We start from the raw sequence: 25,878 nt of genomic DNA, 5'->3' as shown, positions 1-25,878 counted from the left end.
GGTCGGGTGGGGGCGCGACACGGGGGTTTGCGACCCGTTGCCGGAAACGAAAAAAGACAAAAAAAGGGAAAAAAAAAAAAAAAAAGACAGAACCTGCTATCTGGCTGGACTGCAGCCTAGCCCACTTGGCTGGTCCCCCTCTCCCCACCTCCCCAACTCAGAAGACGAGCACTATGGACCACACTGACGACTGTCCACGGCCCCAGGAGCGTGTGCTCATCCCATAGCAGCTGTGCCCGCTCTCACTACAAAGTCAAGCTCACTTTCTGCAAATGCAGCCAGTGTTTACTGTGTTCCACTGAGATACCTGAAACCTGGGCCACTGCTCTACCCAGGCTCCCTCTTGAATGTCCTATCAGGAGCTGATCAAACATTCTTCTCTGGCATTAAAAGACGGCTCTGTGAAAGCTACCCTCCCACGGGGCTGTTAACTCTCCACTCTGAAGAAATCACCCATTTTCACTTAACTTCTCTTCTTTCTCACGACTTTCCCGCCAAACTTTCACTATTCCAAGGACTGAAAATTGTAGAACTCTCTGAAACATATTTGCTTCTTTACAAATTCTAGACACTCAATTTGTTAGAATTCTCACATCTGTGAAGAATATTAGTTTGTCATGTGACATATTCCTCATTTGAGTTACTGAAAGTATACTTAGTCCTACCTTCACAAATAATTTAAAAATGTCTGATCTGAGATGCTACGATTTCCGAAATTCTCATGGACTTTACATAGTGGGAGAAAATAAAGGGTAAAAGCAAAAAATACATACATGGGAAGTGGCAGGCAGAAGCCCTCTACCTTAGGTGGAAAACCCAAGAGGTTTAAAAACAAAAACAAAAAACCTCAAGAAACTAGAAGACTCTGCCCAGACAAATACAGTATATGTTCGACTCTCATCTCTGCTGTGCCCCCAGCACACTGCCAGTCTCACGGAGAAGGAAACGGATGCTAATTCTCTGGAAAGGTCCTTTCCCCCTGCAGTCAATTACCACTCTCAGTAATGCTGCTCAGACTGTATTTCCAAAAAAGTAATCAACTCCCTTCATTCTGCCCAGAGTTTCATTCTGATTTTGTTTGTTATCTCCTCACCTCTCTCTCAACACCACAGACATAAAGTCCGTAGGCTCTGCTAAGGGAGAGCTGGGGAGAAAGATGGAGGGAACGGCCCCACGCCAACCCCACACGGCCTCCCAGCTGGGCCCAGGCGCTGGTGTGCACGAGGCCCGCGCCCCGCCTGCCTCTGGATCCAAGGGTGCAGACACTAGGTGAGGCACCCGGGCTGTTGCTCGGGCCAACGAAACTCTTGGTGGGTTGTATTAAAAGACAATCATGGACTAAATAATAAATCTATTTATTATACTCTATAAAGAAACATCTTTCACCAAATTTTCATACTTCTGTAAAGTTACGTGCAGGGCAAAAAGGAAGAAGGAATTTGGATTCCTTTAACCACAGAATATATCATTTCATCTGTTTTATTTTATCCTCCTCCCCATTCCAATGAATGAAACTTTTTTACTCCTGCACTCATGTACTGCTGATCTAGTAACTTCATACGCTTTATGGAGGGTATCTTATTACAGGTCTAAGGGATCTCTTAAACCACTTTTATTATGTCTGTATTCTCCATGGGGACAGCAAAAGGGAAATATACGCGAATAAGACTAATCCTATGAGCGCTTCTGATGCCCCCTAGTGGCATTTTACTAAGTTACAGAATCAAGTACCATGCTGTCCTTCAATACTTTGTTTTCACCGTGGTGTCATTATGTGTCAGATACTCTGTCACAGATCCAATATTCCACCATACACAGATTCTATTACGTGAAGAAAACAATCTGTGCGAATGAGTATTTATTAGGTAGCTTACTGGAAATAATCCATATGTTGATTATAGTTTTGCATTTAACCCAAGAACCCTCCATGTTAAAATGTTTTACATTTTATTAAAAATAATTATAACTCAAAGGAGCATCTTAATTCACTACCAGGTTTTAAAATGTAATCAATGGTGTTTAAGTATCACATTTATAAAACATAGGTAAAACTGTGCAGCCAAGATACAAACCTAATTTCTAGTATCAACTTTGCTACAAAATGTGCTCTCTGACAGGACTAGCCCACCCTCCTGCCTGCTCCTTTGTGAAGGGAAGGGTCGAGCTAGACAGGCCCTTCCAGCTCTGAAATTCTACAAGTCTGCATGAATGCAGGTACTACCTTGATTTTTTCATCTAATAGTGAAATCTTGATACAGGGATGGGGGTATCTCCTAGCATCCAGATGAATACATTGGTGGTGTTTTTTTGTTTTGTTTTGTTTTTAACAATTTACACACAAAATTAAATATGAGAGTTTCCTGAAATTCCAAAATTCACAGATCCAAAAATATTCACCTTGAACCATGGCTGCACTCGGCGTACAGCTGGCTGAACAAATCACAGCCCCTCCTGCAGCAAGACTCATACGAGTGGAAGCTCTGCCAGGCATCTGGAAAGGGAAGCAGTGGCACAGCCCAGGACAGGAGAAGCACACGGTGCCCCCGCTCTGCTGTGCTCATGGCACCAGGGCTGATAAAGCTACAGGAGGCCAGACAATCCCCTCCCAAGTGGGCTCTGCTAAGGTTCTCCCTTTTTTTTAGACTGAACTGCTGTTTATGAATCACATGCTTGAGAACACGTTTGCGGGCGCATGTTCCTGCTGAAGGAAAAGCCACAACTGTGGCTGGCAGGAGTGGCCCCTGGGGAGCCAGTGGAGTGCGAAGGCAGAGCAGCTGGGACAGATGCTCCTGGTTCCACACCATGCAGGGTGACAGTGTCCAGGACATCAGGTCCACTTAGGACAGGACGGAAATGACGGGGTGGGTTCAGGATTCAACTCTTCTTAATTTTCATAGCAGTGACTTGCAAGTGATGGACTTCCCTAATTTTGATGTTTCAAACATGGCATAACAAGATAAGAGGTTTATGTTGGCCAAAGGGAGATAGATATGCTTTACGTGTCTGGGAAACACTAGTCGGATGATGTCCTAGGCACCCAATCCAGGTGGAGGATACAAAACTGAAGGCCACCACCAGCTTGCTCTGTGGCCCTGGCAGGCCAAAGCCCCTCTCTGAACTCAGTTTCTGTGTATGGAAAGGAGGGGTGGGCTTAGAGGGCTTCCCCTGCCTTTCAGGGTGCCAACATTACGTAAGGCTATGGGGAGGACCAACCTCTGAGCACCAGGAGCTTCGCTTTTCCTCTGCTTCCTTCGGAGCACACTCCACCCCAGACCTTTTCTCTAAGGTGACAAAAAGCACTGTGTTGACAAAACCGCCTTTCAATGAGTGGGAAGAGCTAAGGAAGCACTCCACTTCTGACGTCTAAGCTCACCCCCAAAGATCACAGCCACACACGGATCCCAGCCCAGGCTCTGTGCCGTCCACACTCTGGGGAGCTGGCCTGCCCCAGCCTGGGCAAAGGTACCTACTGAACCCAACAGGGCGCATCTGTTAGAGCAGCGAGGGCCGTCTGCTCCCTGAGGGCCATCCTCAGTATGCCAGAACTTTCCTGCCAAGAGATGGGCTGCTGTCTCTCAACAAAACAATTGCAGGAGGTAAACCTACATATGTATTATCTATGTATTATACCTGATTTTTTCTGTCTATAAACTAATAAAAGTTTTTAAAATGAAGGCACCCAGTGGGGCCAAGTGCAGAAAAAGGGCAGCTGCTGGAGGAAACCTAAACTGGAACAGGCTTCCTAGAAAGTTACTGACACTGAGGATCAAAAGTCTTAAAACTCGACAGTCTCACTCCTAGAGATGTATCCTAAGGAAATGACTGAGGACGGAGTTTGTCTCCATCTTCTGGGTAAAGAGGGCCATGCACTGAAGTACTGATCCTAAAAGAGAGAAATGGGGGGACACTAAATGTCTAATATGAGATTTGGTCAAAAAGTTGTTATAGTCACTCAATGGAATGCAATGCAAAAATTAATAATTATAGTGTAGAAAAAGTATGTATATGAAAGAGTAGGTCGTAAAGCATTACAATGCAAAATAACCCACTTTTTACAAACATGTGGCATGCATGCACACGCACACACTTACACTAAGCCTTAACAATTAACTGCCACTGGGTGGTAGGTGTTATGAGTGGCTTTCACTTCCATATTTCGTATCCTTTAAAAACATCTCTCTCAGGGCTGGCCGGTTGCTCAGGTGGTCAGAGCACAGTGTTACAACATCAAAGTCAAGGGTCTGGACCCCTTGCCAGCCATCAGAAAAAAAAAAAAAAATCATTTCTTTCTTCTCTTTGGCAAATTTCACAAAATCCAACTGACTCATCAAACTATTTACAGTATTTTTCTTTTAGACAGACAAATTTAAAGTCTACTACTCACAATTTACTTCTGCCTACCTCAGGGAAGATCGATATGGTGGTTAGTGTATCACTTTCCTTACCATGACATGTCCAGTGGCTCTGCACCAAATTTGCAAACTAACATCCTATTCCACAGAGCCTGACTTTTAGGGATGCCCCCAGTCTGCCCTGAGGCTGATTGTCCCATACAGTGTTGGCCAGGCTCACCCCGCAAGGACCAAGAGAAAAATATCAAAGTCCACAGGGCAAAGTAACCCTGTTTCTCATGGCAAAGAACTTCACGACTTAAAAAGTCGATCTCTTTTGAGAATTGCTTTTACATATCTTTTATGAACTGAACAAATTCAGAGCTGCTAACCTAGTAGTGTGTGGATAGCTCCTCGATGAGTGAAGATTAGTCAAACTATGGTATGTCTGTACTCCATAAAGGAAAAAAAATGTCATCGAAGACTTCAAAATAACTTGGAAACATCAGCTAAACAGATTGTAATAACTTCTGACTATCCTAGTTAAGTAATATTTTCTTATTCTTTTGATCAGAGACTCTATGGAGGGTTAACTAGGTCAAAAAGTACATCACTGTTTAATCATTTTAAAAACATTAGGAAGAGCAGAATGCTGTGGCATTATGAACAGATTATGAACAAAAATAAAAGCCATTTGTATGCATTAATGATACATCAAACTAATTCAAGCTGGCTAAAGTCATTAGAGATGAATCCTGGGGCAAAACACAGCTATGAGGCCGCAGTGCAGAAAAGTATTAAGATAACCATTTTCTGTGTCATTGATAAAATTAATTCTATGAGCAAAAGAGATGAGTCTTAACATGAAAATCAAAATAGGGAGCATTTGCTAATAGTGTGCTTAATGATCTCATTTTGGCAGTGTGAGAGTTAATTCAGGCATTTCTGTGCATATACATGAGCATCCGTGCACAGTTAACATTTCCATAAGAGAAGCACAGCATGAAAAATTCCACACTTAGGGTAAGAAATTGCCAGAAAAGAGCAAAGCCCCTATTAACACAACATTCCACAACAGTGTGATATAAAAAATTATTTACTGTCTCTGGTTGTTTGTAATATCATCAACCTTAATAAAGACTTTAGGATGACTTCAGTTATTTTTGAAAGAATCCAACCTGCCTTTCCTCGTAATGGTTCCTTCTATCTGTATCAAACTATTTTAAGAATTATCAAGTTTTATACTTGACCCAATATTGTTTAGGCCAGTAACTGCAGTCTGTAGAATAGGGACCACAATGATAATTAAGATATTCTCCCCCACCTAAAAATTTTCATTTTGGATGGATGATTTTAAAATGAATCAACTGAGATACTAAGGAGAGAATTTCTCTTTAAAAGTCTAGCCTCTGGGTCTACTGAAGAGTTCAATGGACCAGAGATAAACTCTTAATATGGGCAACTCCAAACAAGAGACAAGCTGATTTCATGTCTATAACATGAAAATAGTTGAAATAATAATATTCAAAACCACGTGGATTATTAAAGGATAATCACCTTAAACAAGTTAGTCCTAAAAATGTTTGGTGTATCTTAGTAACTAAGATACATTCCATATTTATTGAGTATGTTTGAAAAATTATGTCACAGTTTATGTGCCAGATGTTTGGTTCATATGTGAAACATGTGCCTTTACAGCTTCACAACCACAAGAATTTTTAAATCCAAACTAAAACAAAATTTTTTTTTGGGGGGTGGTGGCTGGTACAAGAATCAAACCCTCAACCTTGGTGTTACCAGCAGCATGCTCTAACCATTGCACTAACCAGCCAGCCTTCAAACTCAAACTAATTTTTTTCTAAAAATAATAACTCAAAAATTTTTTTAAAACCAATGAATATATGATTTACCACACAAGCTTATATTTTAGTTTTGATAATAATTCATTATTTCAATTTGTGATTTAACCCTGTTATAGAAAAAGCTTCTTTGGTTAAGAAATTATCTGAACTTTAAAATATATATGCAAAGAGTACTGGCAATGTCATGTTTTATAAAAATAATCACTATAAAGCATTTACTCACTGTCCCACCCAAACATAAACCAGCACAAAGAGAAAGACCCACAAACCTACAAATCTTCTTTACCACACCCCCCCCCCCACCAACAGGTTCAATCAAAAGTCTACTTAATGTCAACACCAGGTAGGTATCTTCTCAATTTCATGAGATTACAAGCTGTGGGCCAGATGTGGCTCTTTGGGAGGCAACCTGCAGATTCCAATTTCCATTGTATTATACTATATTAGAAGCTACCAGGCAGTGACAGCCAGCGACCCTTGTGGTTAGTGACAGCAGCAGCACGGCTGCCAGACCAGGGTCAAGACCACTTTACGAGACTTGACCAATCAGCTTCAGAGAAACGGTAGCAGTGTTTCCTTCTTTTCTCTCTCACTTTAACATCGCCACATCTACTCGAGCCTTACAGAGGCAACTTTTCCATGTTGCCTTTGTTCACAGAAGGAAGTTTTAAATTATGAAACCCCTTTAACAAAGTACGATTTAAGCAGTTGAACCTTTTTCGGCTTGTCCTGATACAAATCACCCACTTGTCCCAGGAAGTCTCAGAAATACAACTTTTCAATAGAGAGAGGGAGGTGACAATGTGTGCAGGGAGGAGTGATGGACAGACAAGCACACAGCACTGTGTACAGGTGGACAGTGAAAACCCTGGTGGACACTGGAAATGCCGGCTTCTGCCAATGCCAGGGGTGTCACGTGACTTTGGGAAGCAAACATCTCAGGCAGTGTGGCTCCCAGCTGTAAAATGGGCTGAATAAGATCTACTATCCTATAGCATAGGCCCTTAAATGATTATTAGTCATTATTACAAATGAAAAAAAGTATGTATTAACAGGCACTTAATGACACACTAGTTTTCCTTTTCAATATGCATTCAATAACAAATGCATACATATATGTGGCTTGCTTTCAAAAGTGAAAAGATCTTATTTTTGAAAATATTCCTTTGCCAAAAGAAAAAAGAAGATACACACACACACACACACATTAGTTTCAATCTAATCCCTAACACAATAAATGAAGGAGAAAATAACAGCAACAAAGACAAATAATAAAACAGGCAACCCCAACAACGAAAAGCAGGTTGGTTCCAGGAAAGAGTGGAGCAGGCCTAATTGGCATATCCTTTAACAGCACAATCAAAAGACTGTGGTGTCAGCAAAACAAACTGGTACAAGATGCTGCAGAGCTCAGAAGGAGAATCCCAGAAGACGGCTCACAGTTAACGATGCTCGAGCGCATGCAATTAGCTTGCACACGCAGGCTCATTAATACAGCTACCCTTGTCCTGGACACCACTGTAATGAGGACCAAGCAGCTGCAGACGCTTAATGTGACATGGATTCTTTGTACTCCAGGATCCCAGTCTTTGGAAGCAAAGGATAAAAAGCAAACTGGGGTCCTGGACCCACCGGGGAACCTTCGGAAAATCACACGACCTCTCCCAGCTCAGGCTCTTGGTGTGGGTTATATGTGGGGACTTCAGAAAGTTTGTGGAAAAGTAGAATTAAAAGATAATATGAATCCTTCTGTGAACTTTTTAAAGAACCCTCGTATATGCCCAGGTGAGCTGTCACTGGGAGGGGTGACAACCAAATGGGGTTAACTTCTATGCAAGTGCTTTCCAGAATTCATAGTGACTCACTGCCAGGGTGATGGTGGTGAAGCATTTGCACAGATATGCCTAGAACAGGGACTACTCTGCCCGATGAGTGTCCACCCACCAGGATGACGTACAGGAGCATGTGGTTAGAGGAAGCCCTAACAAGTGTTAAGGCCACGGCCGTGCCAGCAATTGCCTACAGGACCCTTCTAATGCTATCACCCACCTGTCCCACCTGCATGTACCCAGAACCCAATTGTTTCTGTTGACATTAATAGCATAGATCTATCCTAGGATGAAACCTCTCCTACATGAAATCACTAAACTGGCCTTGGGGAATATTAAGTGGACACAGGATAAGTTGTAATTTACCTTTCTTTTTTTTCATGGATCTTCACCTGGTCTAACTACTGTCAGAGCAAATCTTTGCATATAGGTTTTCCTACTGTCCTACGAAAACACACTTAAGAAGGTAAGAAGCTAAAGCTTCAGTGAGGAATAGCCTTAGCATAGGACACAGAGTATATATAATAGGATGCTCTGACTGGGGACTTCACAAGTGACTGGAACGTTGAGAACATACGTGCAAGAATACTGAATTCCGTACACAAAGCAACTGCTGCTGGGACACATAACAACGATCCACATAAAAAACAGCACCGTTCACAGTTGAGCTCGTTCTAGTACAGACAGAGGGAGGCAGAGAGTGGACAAAGGGCACCAAGTAGCTCAGAGGAGGGAACAAAGACAAGTCTGTGAACCACATCTGGCTCCAGTCCGCATTCTGTATGAAGGGAAATCCCTCCTTTAGGTATCAAGGATGCTCAAAATAGCACATACCAGTCAGAAACTTGGAAGATACCACAATTTAGAAATCATAAAATATGCCCCATTAAACTTAGGATCCGCTGGCTCTACCCCATAAAATGTCAACTCAAACAAAAACGGATTCTGTCTCACCCGTAGGCTCACTAGAGCCTGTGACACAAACCACTGTTCCTCCACGTCCACGGTACAGCCCTGTCTCCTGCCAACACGGACACTCAACGTCAGGTGAGAAATTCCAAAGCGTCTGAAAAGAGACTGAAGTTGACAATCTCCAAAGTCGAACTGCAGTCCCCAAAGAGCCATTATGAGGACCTTGGGGGTAGCCCTCTCTCCTCCCCCCGAGGTGATACGTAATGCTCAAAGGGGCCCTTTTGCTACCAACACACACAGGTGGCTTTTTACCACCTCCAGCACCGCCCAATCTTCTCAGGGAAGAATCTACGGTTGCTGCTGAGTTGTAACTATTTTACGTTACCTTTGAACATCTAGATTAAAAAACACCATCAGCAACACTAGTGTCCTTAAAACCTTCCTGGAAACTTCAGTTCCCTGACAGACACATGCTGGCCAGAAGAGCTTCTGTCACCCAGACAGAACAAATGACCAGTGCAGTGCTGATAACACCAAGGTCCAGGGTTCGATCCATGTACTGACCAGCTGCCCAGACATAAACAAGCCAACCTAGGTAACCAGTCCCCTAGGAACGTGACAATGGAAGGTCAGGTGGAAGCACCTGGCTTGTTTTCTTCCTTTATGAAGAAGCTAAACATAACACAGAAATTACATACTCTTTATTTTCTCTTTCTACAGTGCTAAGATATAAAAAGTAAATAAGTAAAAATAGGCCCTGGGGCACAAAGGAAGCCAGAAAGCCAAAGGAGCAATCTAAACAAAGCAAACTGGTGAGCAGCAGTGACCCTGCAAACTCCATAAAGGGCCAGAAAGTAAACGTTTTTAGCTTTGTGGGCCACGGTTTCTGCTGCAACTACTTGACTCTGCTGTTACAGGTAGAGAGTGGTCCATACACAGGTGGGCACGGCTGTGCCTCAAGAATAGTCTGTTTGCAGAAACAGGCAGCTGGCCAGGTCGGCCCATGGGCCCTGGTGCAGGGAGCTGCCCCTGCAGTACTTCACTGTAGCTTTCCCTGGGGTCTCGGCCGCGCGATGGCAAACAGGAGCCACATGCTGCTAGAGCCCACCCCTCGGAAGGACTCTGCGAGCTTCCTGCACACTTCTTCAGTCTCACTAACATCCACAGGGCTGCAAACCCCAGCCTGGCATGAGCCTGCCCAGGTCTGAAATGTGGGTCTGCGCCCCACAGGACCTGCTCCCGACACAGCCAGTACGAGGCCCAGGATCAGCGCGCCTGGAGCAGGAAGGGGCTGCACGACCCAGGGACTCAGTGCTGCTTCCCAGGGAGGCCTGAGCTTTTTTGGAATTGACACTGGAAAAGGTGACACTGGAAAAAATGCAAGGTGTGAAGAACAAAATAGGATAAATGTGCTAAAAAAGAGGTAATCATCCGTGAGGAAGGGAAAAGGAGATGGAAAGCTCAGAAGAAAAGAATCTGAACATTAAAGGAAAAGGAGGAAAATATAAAGTTTGAAAATTGACACAATCTTTGAAATTTAGTAAAATAAAGGGTGAATTCCTACCACGTTTCATCTGAAAACTAATTTAGCCACTTAAGAGAAAAGTACAGGCTGCCCGGTTTGGGGGCGGTACCAGGAGCAGTCCTGCAAGCACTGTCTTCGTCAGGATTACGATGTTTCTTCATCACCTCTGAGCAGCTCAGGCAGCCTCGGAGGAGCCCGAGCTGGGTGTCCCACTCCGCTCCCGACGACCCCCCCCCCAGCACCAGTGCCAGGGAATGCGGGGACAACTCTGCCACACGTGGATTTAAACCAGAAGGGGAGAGGGACCCAGGACTGACTTCCCGTGACTCCCCTCAGAAATGGGACCCTCTGCTGGGGGCGTCCTACTGCCAGGCTCCAACTCTGAAAGAATTGCTTTACCCAAGACCTTCCTGACCCCAGATTGAGACCAAGCCCCCTCTCCCAGCCCCCGCACACCATCAGACCCTCTCTCACCTCGACACCTGGCACTGTAAGCATTCATGTGAATGTCTATCCCGCTTGCAGAACCTTAACTCCTCTAGGGGAGCTTCCTGTCTGACTGAGGGCTGCTCCTGCAGGTGGGTGAGCGATCACGCAGGCAACACCACAAAGCAGTTCTAATGCTGGTCCTCGCTCTCAGCGGTGAGTCCTACCGTGAGATTTGTTTCTGGTCCAGACTCGACTCTGTCTCTCCTTTCGGTTTCCTCTACTCAAACCCTCACATCCAGTATTTAAACCTTTCTTAAAGAAAGGGCTGGATCTGGAATGAGGAACTACGACGCAGAAACAGCACTCACGCGAGTTCCATAGAGCATAGAGTGAGCAATAGCTCAAGAAATTTTTCACCCTGTCCCCAAAAAGGTCACATACTGTGACCCACAGGATCCATGACAGGGTTGTTCTGAAGTAAATGTCTCTTCTAAACACATCATTGTAAAGGGAATGGAATTGAGAAACACCTCTCAGACCAAGTGCTCAGCTGTCAATACTAGGGATTGGTACCCACACATCAAATGATACACTTGTCACCCGCATGGACGAGGAAAGACCCGCAGGCAGGACAGTCTTCCCGACGTGCTCCTGTGTCACAGAGTTACAGTGCAGTCCCGGCCAGGAGCACTCACCGTCCTGGAAGACGCGCTCCACGTTGAGCCCGTAGGTGGCGCACGTCTCGTAGTACGTGCACCGCTTGAGGTCACTGGACAGCTTCCGCGCCCTGGCGTCGTCGATGACCCGCGGGTTGGTGGAACTGATGGCATCTGGAACAGAAGACCAGAAAGTGACAACACGGTGACCACAAGCAGCTCTACTCACTTCCCACAGCTTCAGGTCCCCAAGTAGCTCAAAACCTGAACCTTACTAGGTACAGACTTCATTCTCGAGAAAATCTGGAGTTTTTAAAACATAGTTTAATCCCCAAATAATAGCCCAAACACCAGAATAGTCATTCATTAGCAGAAATCTGTTTTAGAAGAGAACTTCTAAAACTGAAATAAAAGCACATCCAGAAAGACCAGAAAAGGAAGGAGTAGGAGTTAAATATGGCTCTAGAGGAAAATATTTTTAAAGGGAAAATATAAAAAGAAACCATCATCACTATTTGCAGGTCACCATCTGCGCACGAAGCACCCTGCTAGATGCATCCCACACACTGTCCTTATCCTTCCAGGGGTGGCCATTTGTCCATTCACTTGCTCAATAAATGTTCGCTGAGCCCCACTGGGTGTCTGGTCTTGTTCTGGGCACAAGGATACGGCAGTGAACGAAAGACACATACATCTGCGTTCTCGTGGAACAGACCTTCTAGTTGACCAGGGAAGGAGGCGGAAGGCAACTGAGATGAATCTGAGCAACGACTATGGATGTAAGATGTCCGTACGTGGTAAGCGAGGCTGGGAAGGAGGATAGGGGGTTTGGGTGACCCTGGGGTTTTAGATGAAGTCATCAGGGAGGAGGCCTCCCTGCAGAGGTGGGGAGCGGCCGGGACTCCTGGGGAGAGGACGTGGTGTGTCTAAGGGAGATGGGGTGCGAGGGTAGGACAAGCAGGGGTGAGGGTGGGGAGAGGGGAGCAGGGCCTTTGAGGCCAATTTTAAGTTTTTGGCTTTCAGGCTCCAGGGGCTGTAAGCACGAGTGGCTTCAAGCCACCTGAGGTTTTAACAGAACCACTTGGGGTCACAGGTGACTTGGATGTGGGGGGCACACCCCACCCCCCCGTGGCATCTGTGTACAGACGGGGATGTTTGAGCAGCAAAACAGAGATGTGGACCAGCCACCAATCTCCTAAAAAAGAAACGGAGCCTTTTTCCAGCTTGTCCACCACAACCCCGCTTCACGTCCTCACTGCTGCATGACAGAGCAGCAGCCAAGCCTGGCACATGCACAGAGAAAGGCCAGAATGTCAACAGCGGCTGTGTCAAGGGGTGAGATACAGCGCCCTGCAGACACTTCTCCCCAGCCCAAGTTTCCTTGGGGGCTTGGAGGCTCGTACGCTGAAGAAAAATCAACAAAGACCCACCTGGAGGATTTCTCTACTAGTCAAAGGCACGGCAGCGTGGGGTATACAAGAGAGTGACAATGCTTTGCGTCTTGTTTATGTTTGTGTGGGAGGGGCATCTGACACTCCATCTTTTTGAAATGTAAGAAAAAGTGGTATCCTGAGAAAACAATTTACTCACTTTTCCCCTCTTTCTTCTGTTTTATTTTTTATCCCTATGGAACAGTTTGAACTGATATTTCTTAGTCTCCCTAAGGTGAAGTGACTGTAAAAGCCTCGATGGACATTGCAGAGCACGCCCTGCTGGAGGACACCTCGTCCTGTCTTACGGACAGTAAATCTGACTTGCACTTCACAGCATTTAAGAAAAAAGTATTTGTCAAAAGTGCAAACCTTTTTTTTTTTAAGAAAATAGTAGGAAAAAATTTAGAAATCCAAACTTTTCAATGCTTTAGTATAATTTGAAAAACATGGGCCACAAAGCATCCCTCCAGCTTAAACCTGATCCTGACCCGGGGCCCCCAACGGCTCGGCAGCGCCTCTGTCCTCGGAAACGCCTGCTCCGTCCTGTCCCAGCGCATCTTCAGAGGCGCGGCTCCTGCCGTCGTCACTGCTGGCGCCCTTGTCACTGCAGAAGCAGGCTTCCTGCCGTGAGCACTACACTTCCGCTCTGCTGGTCAGTTTTTTATTCCACTTTTAACTCTGCAGCTCTTCAGAGCTCCTGCTTCTCCTCCCTCAAATCAATTTAACTCGTAACTCTAAAACAGAACCTGCCTAAACACGTGAATGACTTCCGTCACATCTTGCTCCGCAACAGAGAGAGAGGCACATTCTGCAGAGCTGCTCCCACCTGGGGCTGAGGCCTCACCATGCCAGGTGCCCTTAAGGAATGAACTTCACTCTTCTCCAGTTCTTTCCCCTCCCATAACCTCTGACCTCTAAGGCCACCCACCTCACCCAGCACGAAGGGAGACTTCAGGTCCCCTCATCTCCAACCTGACCTGCGTGCGGTCTCCGGCCTCCCAAGGAGCCAGCACAAAAGCTTCACAGACAAGGTGCAGGCTTCACTGAAGGCAAGTCCCACACCGTTAACCAGTGCCTAAATGTGGGACCCCAGAAGCCCGCACTCACTCCAGCCTCCCAGAAGCAGGCTCCATACACCCGCCAGGCTGCCTAAGGCTCCCTCAGGGGAGGAACGTCCCTAACTGAGGCATTCCATTCCTGTCTGTCTGGCGCACAGTGAGGCCACAAGGACCAGAGCTGGAGCGGGAGCCGTCTCAGTGAGTGCGGGGACAGCTGTGGGCACTGGGCAGCCTGACTGGGGTGCTCCCGGGGCCTTTCGGGCTCAGTGCGCTCAGTCAACAGACAGTTACAGTATTAGGGAACAAAAGCAGGTGGGGTCCTTGAACTCAGGGAGTTCAAGTTCACTGGGGTTTCCCTAGAATATAAGGCACCATGCCCAGCCTCCTCTATGCACACACGGACAACCCAGCAGGAGGCAAGGATGCACCCTCAGCTGAGGCGGGAGACTCAGGGCCACGCTTGCCTCCAGGCACAGGGGCAGAGAAAGATGTGCTTCTGGGTCCCAAGCGGGACCTCAGTGAAACTGGTTATACGTAGAAATACGAGGGACGAAAGCCACTGCTGTCAGACATGTACCATGTGCCCGTGGGTGCACTGAATACTTTCCCTGAATTCCTGTTTGAACCTCCCAGAGCCCTAAGAGGGGGCAGTCAGGGCCACACAGCTGGCAGCCAGTCACACCCAGGTGTGTGAGGCCCAGAGCCCAGGACTCGGACCCGTCACTCTACTCTCTACTAACAGGAACACTGGTGGGTAGAGAGAGAACTGATCCATCTGACCCTTCCAGCCCAGACTGGGCACTTCGCTGCCACTCACCACAGTGAGTCTGCAGCGAGAAAGCATCCTGGGTCGTGAATACAAACCTCCTGAACAGAAGCAGCAGCTGGCCAGGAGCCTGCGGCTGACGCTGCTCAGAAACACCCCGGCCAAAGCCGCAGCAAGAGCCTCTTACTTGGCATGATCTCTTCAACCTCAAGGCAGCTTTAACAGAATCTCCTTTGGGTAACTACCCATTTTAAATCATTATTTATTCAGAATTTCCCAGACGCCGCCTCAGATATGCCAATTCTGTACTTATACAGAGCCACGGGCTTTTGATCAGTGCGTCCTTGCCTCCCGGTGACCACTAGAGGCCGCATCAGGCATAAGGAACCTCTTGCCCTGAACCTCTCTCAGTAACGAGGGAGACCCCAGCCACTGCAGGCACGCACGCTTAAAAAACAAATAAAAGAGGGGCTGTCCATGAAAACCCAACGCTAGCGTTCCACACCTGGCATACTGAGAAAACACTTTTACTGTATTCCACACTACCCTATCTCTCAACACACACATCCACCTACGTGATCTGGGCTCATCCCCGCAGGCTCCTGCCACAGCATCCACTTACTCACTCTGCCCGAGCTCTCTCTAACGTACCCCACATCGAGTGCACTGCATATAGCCCCACAGAGCTAGCTTCATCACTGGAAAAGTCTTACATCAGGGCACAGAAGGACAAACCAATACGCTATTTCTAAAGGAAATAGCAAAAATAGTATATTAACAGAATGAAAAGATAATACAATGTTTTTGACATGATGGTTTTTTCTGACAAAGCAGCTTCGAAAGTTAACTTTCATCTGATTTTTTTTTTTTTCTTGAGACCAGCCGCACCGCACTCAGCCAGTGAGCGCACCGGCCATCCCTATATATAGGATCCGAACCCGCGGCGCCGCACTCTCCCGAGTGTGCCACGGGCTCGGCCCAACTTTCATCTGATTTTTTAAAACACTCTATGTTAGACCCCAGTGGTAGACACATTACGACAGCGAGTCTGAGATCAAGAACAAGGATGCTGTGTCTGATTCCACACATGACGATCACTTCACTAAGAGATCAAGTTTAAATGACCTAGAAGAAAACAAAAATGTGCCCAATATGATTCTATGCTCAGGTGCCTGATAATTAACGTACAGGTCGTAAGATACTGACAAATAGAACGAATGACACAGAACTCTCTATATGACACAAACCAGCGTTACTTTAAAGGAGCACCAAAAGTTAAAATAAATAAGCTTTTAGTTCCTTCCAAATTGTTTCATACAACAGAGAATTAAGATATAGAGAACAAGAGAAAACATCTTATTTTTTCTAAAGCACTCAAAAGTGTGTGTGTGTGTGTGTGTGTGTGTGTGTGTGTGTGTGTGTGTGTGTGTGTGGCTTTGAGGTTATGTAACAGTTAATTTGAGTTTGATGGATTCAAGGTGACAAGTGAGCCTTCAGGAGGAAAGCATTCCCTCTTGGAGCCACTTTCAATCTCCTCCATCCCACAGACACAGACCGTGAGTCCACTGCCTGCTCAGCTGCTGGAGTCACTCAAGAGTCAGCGCGCGCGGCTCACCCTGGGTTCCCACCAGCACTAGCGGAATCTCGCCCGTGTTCCGGTAGTTGGCCATCCGACTGTAGTAGTGGTAGACAGTCTGGAAACTTATTTCGTCCTCCAAGCTGAAGACGAATATAACAGCGTCCACCCACATGGCAAACTGGGGAGAAAAGGGGAGAGAGAGCAGGAGTTGAGTGAGAAGGCGGCTCAGGGAGAGGCCAGGATGGCAGAGCCCAGGCCGCTGAGAGCTCCAGGACCCCTCGCCACCCAGCGATGCTTGACGTTCAACTTGTTACTACGCACTCACTGTCATTACATCGTCACTGTCCCTCTGCTGGGCACACCACACCTCCACCTTCCCCTCAGGAACAGACCCTGGTCCGGTTCCCACCCAGGCCACTCCGTCCTCAGAGAACACAAACCACGCCATCTCCCCCGCATGCTCTTCCCGCTCCCGGGAGCCCACCCTCTGTCCCGACCCAGCCAGCCGCAGCCCTGCAAGCAGAAGGCGACTGCTCTCACCAGAGCCTCTCGCATCTGAGGACAGGCGCCGAGGGTGAGCCGGAGCCCCTGTTTCACACTAAATCTCCCTTCTGAGCCTCCAGGAAGCCCTACTGGACCCCCCCAGACTGAGAGGGGCTTCTCCTCCAGGCTCCCGCAGGCTGCTCAGAAACCCACCACCGTCCTCCCCATCCACCTGCCGTCCTCCCCATCCACCTGCCGTCCTCCCCACCCACCGCGCCACGCCCCACGGCTGGCCTCCTCCACTGTCTGGAGAGCTCCTGGTAGGTAAAGACCAAGCCACCACTGAACTCTTACAGTGCCCCTGGGAGCAAGTTCTTACTTTCAGGGAAATTAATAAAAGTAACAAAAATTGGTGGGGGGGCTCCCGATGACCTGACTCTTGCCATCTTACTGTTTTGCCTGCGTTCAGTTTAACCAGTATCACATCATCTTTCTGGCAAATAACTGTACTGTCCGGCATGTACAAGGGTCTTCAAGACATTCATGGAGAGGTTCACATTACCTTTTAATTCCATTTTTCCACAAACATTTTGAAGTACCCTCCTATAACTTCATTTTTCACCAATAACCATCCTGCAAAGTCGGAGCTGAGGGAACAGAGGCTCCTGCAGTCCCGCAGCCCCCCACATCCTCACCATGGCTGCCACCAAAGACCCTTCTCTTTCCAAGTGAAGATAAAACAAAAAAATCCTATTTGCTTTCTCTAAAACAAGGTGCAGTTCCGAGATAAGTTTCTATGGCCAAGGTATCACCCCTAATACACTTGGGGGAATTTTTTGTGGGTTAAACTCTGACTACCACGTACAACTGAAAAGTGTACCAAGTTATATGTGAAACGTTTACATGATGAAACTCTGAAAACCCAAAGTTCTAATGATATAAAATTAAATGAGAAAGGACTTGGAAACAAATAATCCTGGGACAGACTGAGAAAACCCTGACAGTCCCTCCAGAGGGCACGAGGGCTCGGGCCGACAGAACGGAACTTCCTTTTCCTTTCCTCTGCCTGCAGGTATGTTTCTTCTCTCTCTTCCGAGACATGGCAGAGCTCAGCCTCTCGCTGCACACCAGCACGGGAAGCAGGACCAGACCTCGACCCAAGGCCAAGCTGGGAACCCATGGGAACCTCCACGTAGAGGAAACGCAAACCCCATCCCCTGCCCCAGCACCCAGTGGGTGGGCAGCACTCAGTAAATACTTTCCCCCTCAGGGCTTTCCCCATTAGAAAGTTGGAATTTTGAAAGAAAAAAATGCCAATTACATGGCAGAGTTTCTATACTACCCTAAAACAACACTGGTAGCCACAGAGAGCCTTGCAGCTTTTCTCATGAAGCCACTGTGTCTTTAGGTAGATGACATTACGTGACCTGTAATAATAAAGGAAAGAAATCCTATCCGTAATTTTGAAAGCCTCCACCTTGATATTCCCTACAGCAGAAATCTTTTCTTTAATAACTAGGGTAAGCTTCTAGACTAACTACTTCTGAAGGAAGATAAGGGATTAATCCTCAGGGAAACTGAGTCAATACTTTCTCATAGCCAGATGCCACAGAGATGTCCCGGTGGTCCTAGCTCTACCCCCTGCGTTGGTGGGATCACAGGCAGGACGCCTGGGTCTGTACCCCATCACCACGTCCTCACGTCCAACCTCGGGTGAGATCTCAGAGCACCAGGGTCCCCTCAGGGATCACACAGATGGTGGATGTGAAGGGTGGCGCATCGGGCGCTCACCCAGCACTACCCGCAAGGCGCAGCTCACCCAGCTCAACAGACAAGAGGCGACCGTTTGTCACAGGCCTTCATTTTTTTTCCTTAAAGCAATTGCTTAAATAATTAGATTGACTAAAAAGAAAGAAAACGTTATTTTATCAAATGACATTTGATATTCTCTGCATTTCAAGCTATGTAAAAGGTGCATTACCCACAGACATTAGACAGAAGATCTTTCTTAGAGAAAAAATACCACTGGAGATAAAATTCTGGGATTCTGTCTGTCGACGTGTGGGGTGATGGTAACACTAGGTACAGGCTTTTAAACAAGAGCACAAAATAAGTTTTTCTAATTAAAAAAGCAACTGTAATAACATTCACGGCAGAGTTGAATATTCCCTGTGCTTCAGGAAAGCAGTGTGGGATCTGGGGTTACTTTTAAAAGAGACCATTCTCATCACAAGTAAAATTCAAACCAAGGCAGGCTTCTGCATTGCTTTAACACAGGGAAAGGTCCCGAGTCTTCACACTTCTCTTCTCTGGACAGCTTTGCACAGTGAAAAGCACAGCACTTCTTGAAGTCACTAAACCAGCTACTGTGTGCACTTCTGCAGATCTCCCCATTTTTTTTATTAGATTCTTTACATACTGATAAGGCGTGCTCTTTAATTGGGGGAAAAACAGCTTGTCCCTGATTGCTCCAAAACATTTACATGCTAGGAAAAATGGAAAATGAACCCAGATGACTTTCACATTTTACCAACTTCATTCTATTTATGAGCCGCCTCCGAGGGAACATGCATCAAAGGAACCCCTTTTCGCAGAGCAGACTGTCCCATATGCTAAGTCCAACTAAGAAACATTTACTGGCTTTTGCTGCCATTGCAAACCTAGGATAGTACCAGTCAGATCTCAAACCTTTTCCTGCTTATAAAATAGCAGATGTGCACTGAACATGGCTCAAATCGCTTTGTAACCAACTTTGTTCACTGTGAACGTGTCTTTAAGGTCTTCCCTTAATATGATCAAGTGCGCTGTATAATCAACATTAAGGAACAAGATTTCTCACACTTCAACATCTTTTATATCAGAACGACCTTGTTATTATGTTTCATAGTTTAACTGCCAGCATTTTTAAGAAATATTGGAGCATCTTACAATCCGTGATGTTTTACGTTCAATGCAACATGGTAAATACATGATATTCTGAACAGCTGCGTGGTCTTCCAATGTATGGAATACCAGACTTTTAAGAATCCCTATATCCAACATCTTTCACTTTATCCTACACGCCTATGCTTCACTTTCACAAAAAGGTAAGTTCAAAAAAGGATGCCAAGGAAATGTCTAATATCAAATTTGCATTAATGGGTCACTGGCTGTTACCAGCTCTTGGTTTCTTTAAAGTGTTTAGTAAACTGTGAAGTAAAATAATAAACTGGATTAAGTAAACCAAAGAAAGAGGTTTTCCACACTCATGATCTTTTATTTCCAGAATGACCATCTTTCAAGGGATTTTCACAATAGGCTGCACGGTAGTTTTCGGTGGAGACTGAGGTGGGCCAGGATGGCCAGGGAGCGGCATGGAGCCACTGAGTCAGAGAGAAGATTGGACTCCAAATTCTACCCAGCAAATTTTCTAAGTCATCTCATCTCTCTAGAGATCAAACCACCTCAAGGAAAAATGATAAAGATAAAAAAACACAAAACTATAAAAATTTCCAGATGCCATTCCAACTGAGTTGACTAATCGGTGCAGTTTCTGCTTTTCCTTCTTTCTTAAAAACATAGAAAGTGGAAAAAAAAAAAAAATCAGCCACACAGACCCAACTTCTCTCTTGGATTTAGTCAGAAGGAACAATAGAATTAGTTTCTCAGAGGTAAGAAAAATCTCCGTCATAGAAAACATTTTTAAGGGGTTTCTGTATCTGACTGGATTCTAGAACCACTTGTTTACTCTGTTTTTTTTTTGGCGTCTGGCTGGTACAGGGATCTGAACCCATCACCTTGGTGTTATAAGGCTGCACTCTAACCTACTGAGTAACTGGTCAGCCCTCGGAATCACTTGTCGGATCAGAACCTCAGTAAAAAAAAAAAAAAAAAAGGCCAAGCGCTGACCACCGGCGTGTGTGTGATACTCACCTGTGCCTCTGGGGGGCCCCCTTCATCTCTAATCAGCAGCAGATAGCTTTGTCCATCAACAACAATCTCTTTCTTGAACCTGCCACCTGCCACACACACAAAAAACCTCGTTACAAAAGAAAAACAGAGCGTGAGGAGGGTAAACAGACGTGGGCTTCGCTTGTGGAAAAATACACCCTAGGCTGTCGCCATGGAGGCAACTGACTGTTTAGGAGTGGATTTCAAATGTCTCCAGTAACCGCTGAATTTAAAAAGAACTGAACTCAGACGTAAATATTTGTCTCTAGGAACCTGTGTTCATTTCCAGTCAGCAGGCACAGCCTCCCATGCAATGCCAGGCACTCATGGCTGAGAAGTGTAGAATTTTCATGTAGGCTTTGTATCTAAATTCAGGAATTCTCCATCACTGGGAAACAGAGAACACCAAAATTGTCATTCTCTAGCGGGGTTCACAAAACTGAAACAAATTTTTCATGCTTACAGGTGCATATTCTACGACATCTTGATAAATCAAAGGGCTGAGAACCTGTATTCTCCTCAAGGGAAACCCAGTTCTTGAAAGGAAAACACAGAACACATCATGAGAATGGTGTTTCCGTAGTCACAGCTCACAATTAAGGGAAGGATGCTCAACTACTACACACGTGTTAGACAGAAACTACTGGATGGTATCTCTGCACAGATCGAGACAGAGCAGTGCAGCTGACGGAGAGGCGTTAGAGACCACGCTGGGTTAGCAAGAAGCCACTGGGGACCCTGCTGGAATAGGGGAAGAGGGGGCATGTGGAGGTCCCGAGGGCTGCCCCTAGTGCCCTGGACCGGACAGCCAGGCTTTCTCTTGTACAGTGGGAAACACTTAGACTTCTGGCTTCCACTGCCACCTCCAAAGACAAACTACCTTTTGCGATTCTGCACTCTGAGTCCACTCTGGTAAAGCCTCACTGGGATTCTGAACTGAGAACCTCTGGAGAGAGAAACACATCAGGTCCTAGCCCTCATTTCCGGCTCATGCACAGGTGCCTTCCAAAAACCCTGTCTAAACTCTGCATAACTGAACCCCAGCATACAATGCTGTCAGGCCTCCCCAGCAGCCCCAGCAGCTGTGGGTCAACCCTCCACTGCCCAGAGCCACATCTGGTTCCCTCACCCGTAGCAGGAACCATCCATCCCCACCGAATTCTGGGTCTGGGCGACTTCAGTGCCCAAGAAGCAGCAACTAGAGTCCTTAACCCATCCCCATCCCATCCCAAAGAAGTGTTCCAGGCCCTCCAGACCATCAGAGGCTAGGTGGGCTGCCTGGGGAACCAGCCTCCCTATGCACACTTGCACACGCACACACGTGTTCATGCACACTCACTCCTACACTGACGGAACAGTAATCACAATTGCTTTATTTGTTGCTGTTTGTTCAATAATAAAAACCAAAGAAACCCGAAATTCAAGTAAAGTAGCTAAACTCTCATTTTGGTGCCACTGCCATCCCACCCACCCCCTCTCATTGAAAAGAAAGGGCGGAGTCCTCAAAAACAGGCAGGTGGAGACATGGGAGATGGAAGACTGTAGGAGCGACCCTCGGGACACTGGCTCCAGACAAGCTCAGGAACAGATGCTGCACGCGCTACACCCCAGCTGCAGGAGGATCCGAAAATGACTCAGGGTCCCCAAACTACAGCTTCCTTACAGGTAATAAGAGGATGGCACCCCTTTCCAGCAGGGCTGCTGTGACTTAGACATGAGCTAGGAAAATCTGACCCAGAGCAGGTTCCCCCCTCAGTGAGACAGAGCCCGGTACAGTCGTGCCTACTGACTCGGAGGCTGGACGACTCTGTCTGAACCCTGGACACACAGCCATGTGGACTCACATTCCGTATGCCCCTCTCTCCACTTCAGTGTCCCCAGCTGTAAGATGGGAACAAGGACATCCTAGCAGGCGAGGAATGACGAGTTAACACAATGCCTCTGAGCAGTGTCCGGCCTGTGCAGGGTGGCGCTGGAGAGTATTACAGAGTTATTCAGAATTTCTACCAAGGGTTATCACTTGCTTTTACAAAAGACATGCTTAACATCTGATAAACCTACTTATAATAGAAAAAAAAGCAGAAGTTGCAATAGTAATCAATATTTTTCCCTACATTTTTTAACTTTTTAAAACGTGATGCTGGAAACCTGCTATTTCTTGGTGAGATGAACTGAATCCAACCTCTTAGGAAAAATAATGTTTGAAAAGCGAATCTATTACTCTTTATTTTGGGGGAAAAAAATCTTTTTCCTTTACACTCTGTTCCTAGGTATCTGATTAGTCACACTTACTAGCAACAAGAAAAAAGCAATAGGAAAAGTTTAAAAATCTGTCCTACAGTTCTCAGTGTCTCAATCTAGGAGTTTTAACTTTAATGGGCAGCTGAGTTAGGGTGACAGCCACTGCAAAGCACCTAGAAGCAATTAGCTTCAGATCGACATTGTTGAAGAAGAGATCTAATGCAGATTTTCAAAGCCCTCCAATCACAGGAAAATCTTTGTGCTTAGAGTTAAGTGATTTTGAGGCAGCTCACAGAACTTCAAAATCCATCTGGGGCTATGAGCCTCTCCTGGGGTGGGACTGATCTGGACAGCACTTTGCAAATGTCCTTTCAGCAGCAGATATTTCTGGCAGCTACAAGAAACTGAGGAAAGCAGAGTTTCCCAGGGGGCAGTGAGGGCTGAGCTCCCAAGGCCCCTCTGGGAAGGCTTGTCCTTGGTGCTCCAGAAGGTAGTTTGGAAACCTTAGCAGTCAGTAAGTGCCCTCCAAGTTCTGGTAGTACACAAATCATCAAGCTGCTAAGCATAATCTTTGATGAGCAACATTTATTTCATGCAGTGTCTGTCATTTCCTCTGCTATGGGTTGAACTGTGTCCCCCTCCCAAAATTCAAAGTCCTAACACCCAGTACCTCAAAATGTGATCGTATTTCTGTATTTGCAAATAACATCCTTGCAGCTGTCATTAGTTAAGATGAGGTCATACCAGAGTAGGGTGTACCCTACTCCAATATGACTGATGTCCTTATAAAGAGGAACACACACACACAGACAGACACACACACACACACACACCCACCCACCCACCACCACGTTCAGACGAAGGAAGAAGTTTATAAGCCAAGCAACACCAAAGATTGCCAGCAAACCGCCAGAGGCTAGGAGAGGGGCCTGGGACAGGTTCTCCCTCACGGCCTCAGGAGGAACCAACCCTGCCAATGCATTGATCTTGGACTTCCGACCACCAGAACTGAGATGATAAATGCCTGCTGTTTAAGCCACCCAGTTTGTGGTACTTTGTTATGGCAGCCCCAGTAAACTAATATAAACTCTGGTACTGAGTTTCTGTCCTCACTCTGTGCAGTCACCTACTGTGAGCTGTGTATGTGCACACACGCCTACGCTTCTACCACCAGCTGCATATGCCCCTGCTGCATATGCAAATCAGCATTGCAGCTGACCCTGCACCTGACCTCCAACACAGGCAGACCCACCTGGACATCCTCCACAGCATGACACCCAGGGTGCTAACAGCGACCTCACCTTTGTCCCAGACTCTGGGCAAGGCACTGCCATCCACTCAGACGTCCAAGCCAGGCACTGCAGCCCTGCACATGCCTTCACTCCCTTAGTGAGTGCCTACTGCATGCAGCCTATTGGGCTGTAAGCAGGGAACAAAGTTCCAAAGGGCAGGTGGCAGAAGCTGCATTACCCCCAGGAAAAGGGAGCATGTGTACACAGGAGTGCATTCTACCTGGGAGGCCTATCTGCAAATACTTCATAAAGCAGGAGATAGCTGACAAAATCAGCAGTCAGAGAAGGGGCACAGGGAGTGGGCAAAGACTGGAGGTAGGTGAGGCTGGAGGGACAGGCCTGGAGGATGGGCACGGCAGGTGGTTTGGGGAGGGAGACAGACAGCACCGCTTTGCTCTCATAAGCACCCCAGTGAGCACAGGTGCTGCAAGGGCACAGAGTCAGCCTTCCAGGTGCAAATCCCTGCCCTGCCCAGCTGGGTGACCTCTGACAAGTTACTGAACTGCCTGCTGCCTTAGTTTTTTCACCTGTAAAATGGGGGTAGCAAATAGAGCTTTCCTTAGTGAGTTAAATTGATGAAAAGCACTTTGAACACTGCTTCTGACAAAGCAGAGCTCAGAGAGCATGACCTTCATCTTCCCCACCCCATCCCAGCTCTCACACACATGTACACACACAAGCTCCATTTATCCTACCTCCAGGACATTTTTACATTCCTGCATTGTCTCCTTCCCTACCGTCTCACATTCTTTGAAATAGTCCATATCTTTCAGCTAGGGTTTTTTTATAGGTTTTCCACCTGCTCCTGCCCCGCCACCAGCACTCCACAACCAGAGGGGTCTCGCCACAGCCTCATCCTGACCCCTGCGTCCTGAGCCCCACAGGCACCACTCTGTGCCCCCTCGTCTGGCCCCTGCTGGCCCTGCCTGCCAGCAGCTCCCCAAGCACAAGTGCACATGGAGGCCTCCCGTGCTTGACGGATGCTGGGGTTTGACCTCCATAAGGCTCTGCCCCTTTGCCTGGGCCCAACTGTTCACTGGGTATCTCCAAAGCAGGAGGGGAGGACTGGAGCCTGTCCCAGGGGCCTCCCCGGGCTGCCTCCAGCCCTGCCTCTCTGGGAAGCAGGACCTCAGCGGTGTCCTCCCTTCCCCTCAGTGACACCACGCACATCTCTACACCCTTGCATGTCTCGCGGGTCAGGTGAGCGCGTGCTGGGTGAAGCTTACATCTCTTCTCTCTTTCTCTTCCTCTAACCTGTTTTTGTAGAGTCGCGTCCTCCAGTGATAACTTCTGGACAGTCGATTCACCACATTAAAGTCTTTAAAGGCTCCTGGGAAGGCACCGAGCTCACGCCTCTCTCATGCTCTTCCCACTTCTGGCTTGGTGACCTCAAGCAAGGACTCCAGACCTAGGTCTTGTCATCTCTAAAAGGGAAGTGATTCCTTCTCCCATCAGGAAGACCTCCTCCAATTCTGAAGTCACTTTACATTTCCCCTCCAAGGGACAGCATACAATTGATACTTCCTTTCAATAGTTCTCAAGCATCAGATGC

General features: G+C 46.8%; 1 protein-coding gene across 2 annotated transcripts in view; it reads right to left on the bottom strand.

Moving 5' to 3' along the window:
- Positions 1 to 25,878, bottom strand: part of AGAP1 (ArfGAP with GTPase domain, ankyrin repeat and PH domain 1) — a 430,252-nt gene that overhangs the window by 335,057 nt on the left and 69,317 nt on the right. For both annotated transcript variants that reach the window (XM_008574620.1, XM_008574628.1), the window contains 3 exons: positions 20,776 to 20,861; positions 16,417 to 16,558; positions 11,584 to 11,718 (listed from right to left, as the gene is read on the bottom strand). In XM_008574620.1, the coding sequence (XP_008572842.1) occupies positions 11,584 to 11,718; positions 16,417 to 16,558; positions 20,776 to 20,861 (363 nt within the window). The remainder of the gene's footprint in view (positions 1 to 11,583; positions 11,719 to 16,416; positions 16,559 to 20,775; positions 20,862 to 25,878) is intronic.

This window comes from Galeopterus variegatus, unplaced genomic scaffold (genome assembly GCF_000696425.1).
Source record: "Galeopterus variegatus unplaced genomic scaffold, G_variegatus-3.0.2 Scaffold57, whole genome shotgun sequence".
Lineage (NCBI taxonomy): Eukaryota > Metazoa > Chordata > Mammalia > Dermoptera > Cynocephalidae > Galeopterus > Galeopterus variegatus.
Note: the sequence above shows the minus strand (reverse complement) of the source record. Positions and strands in the feature narration are given on the sequence as shown.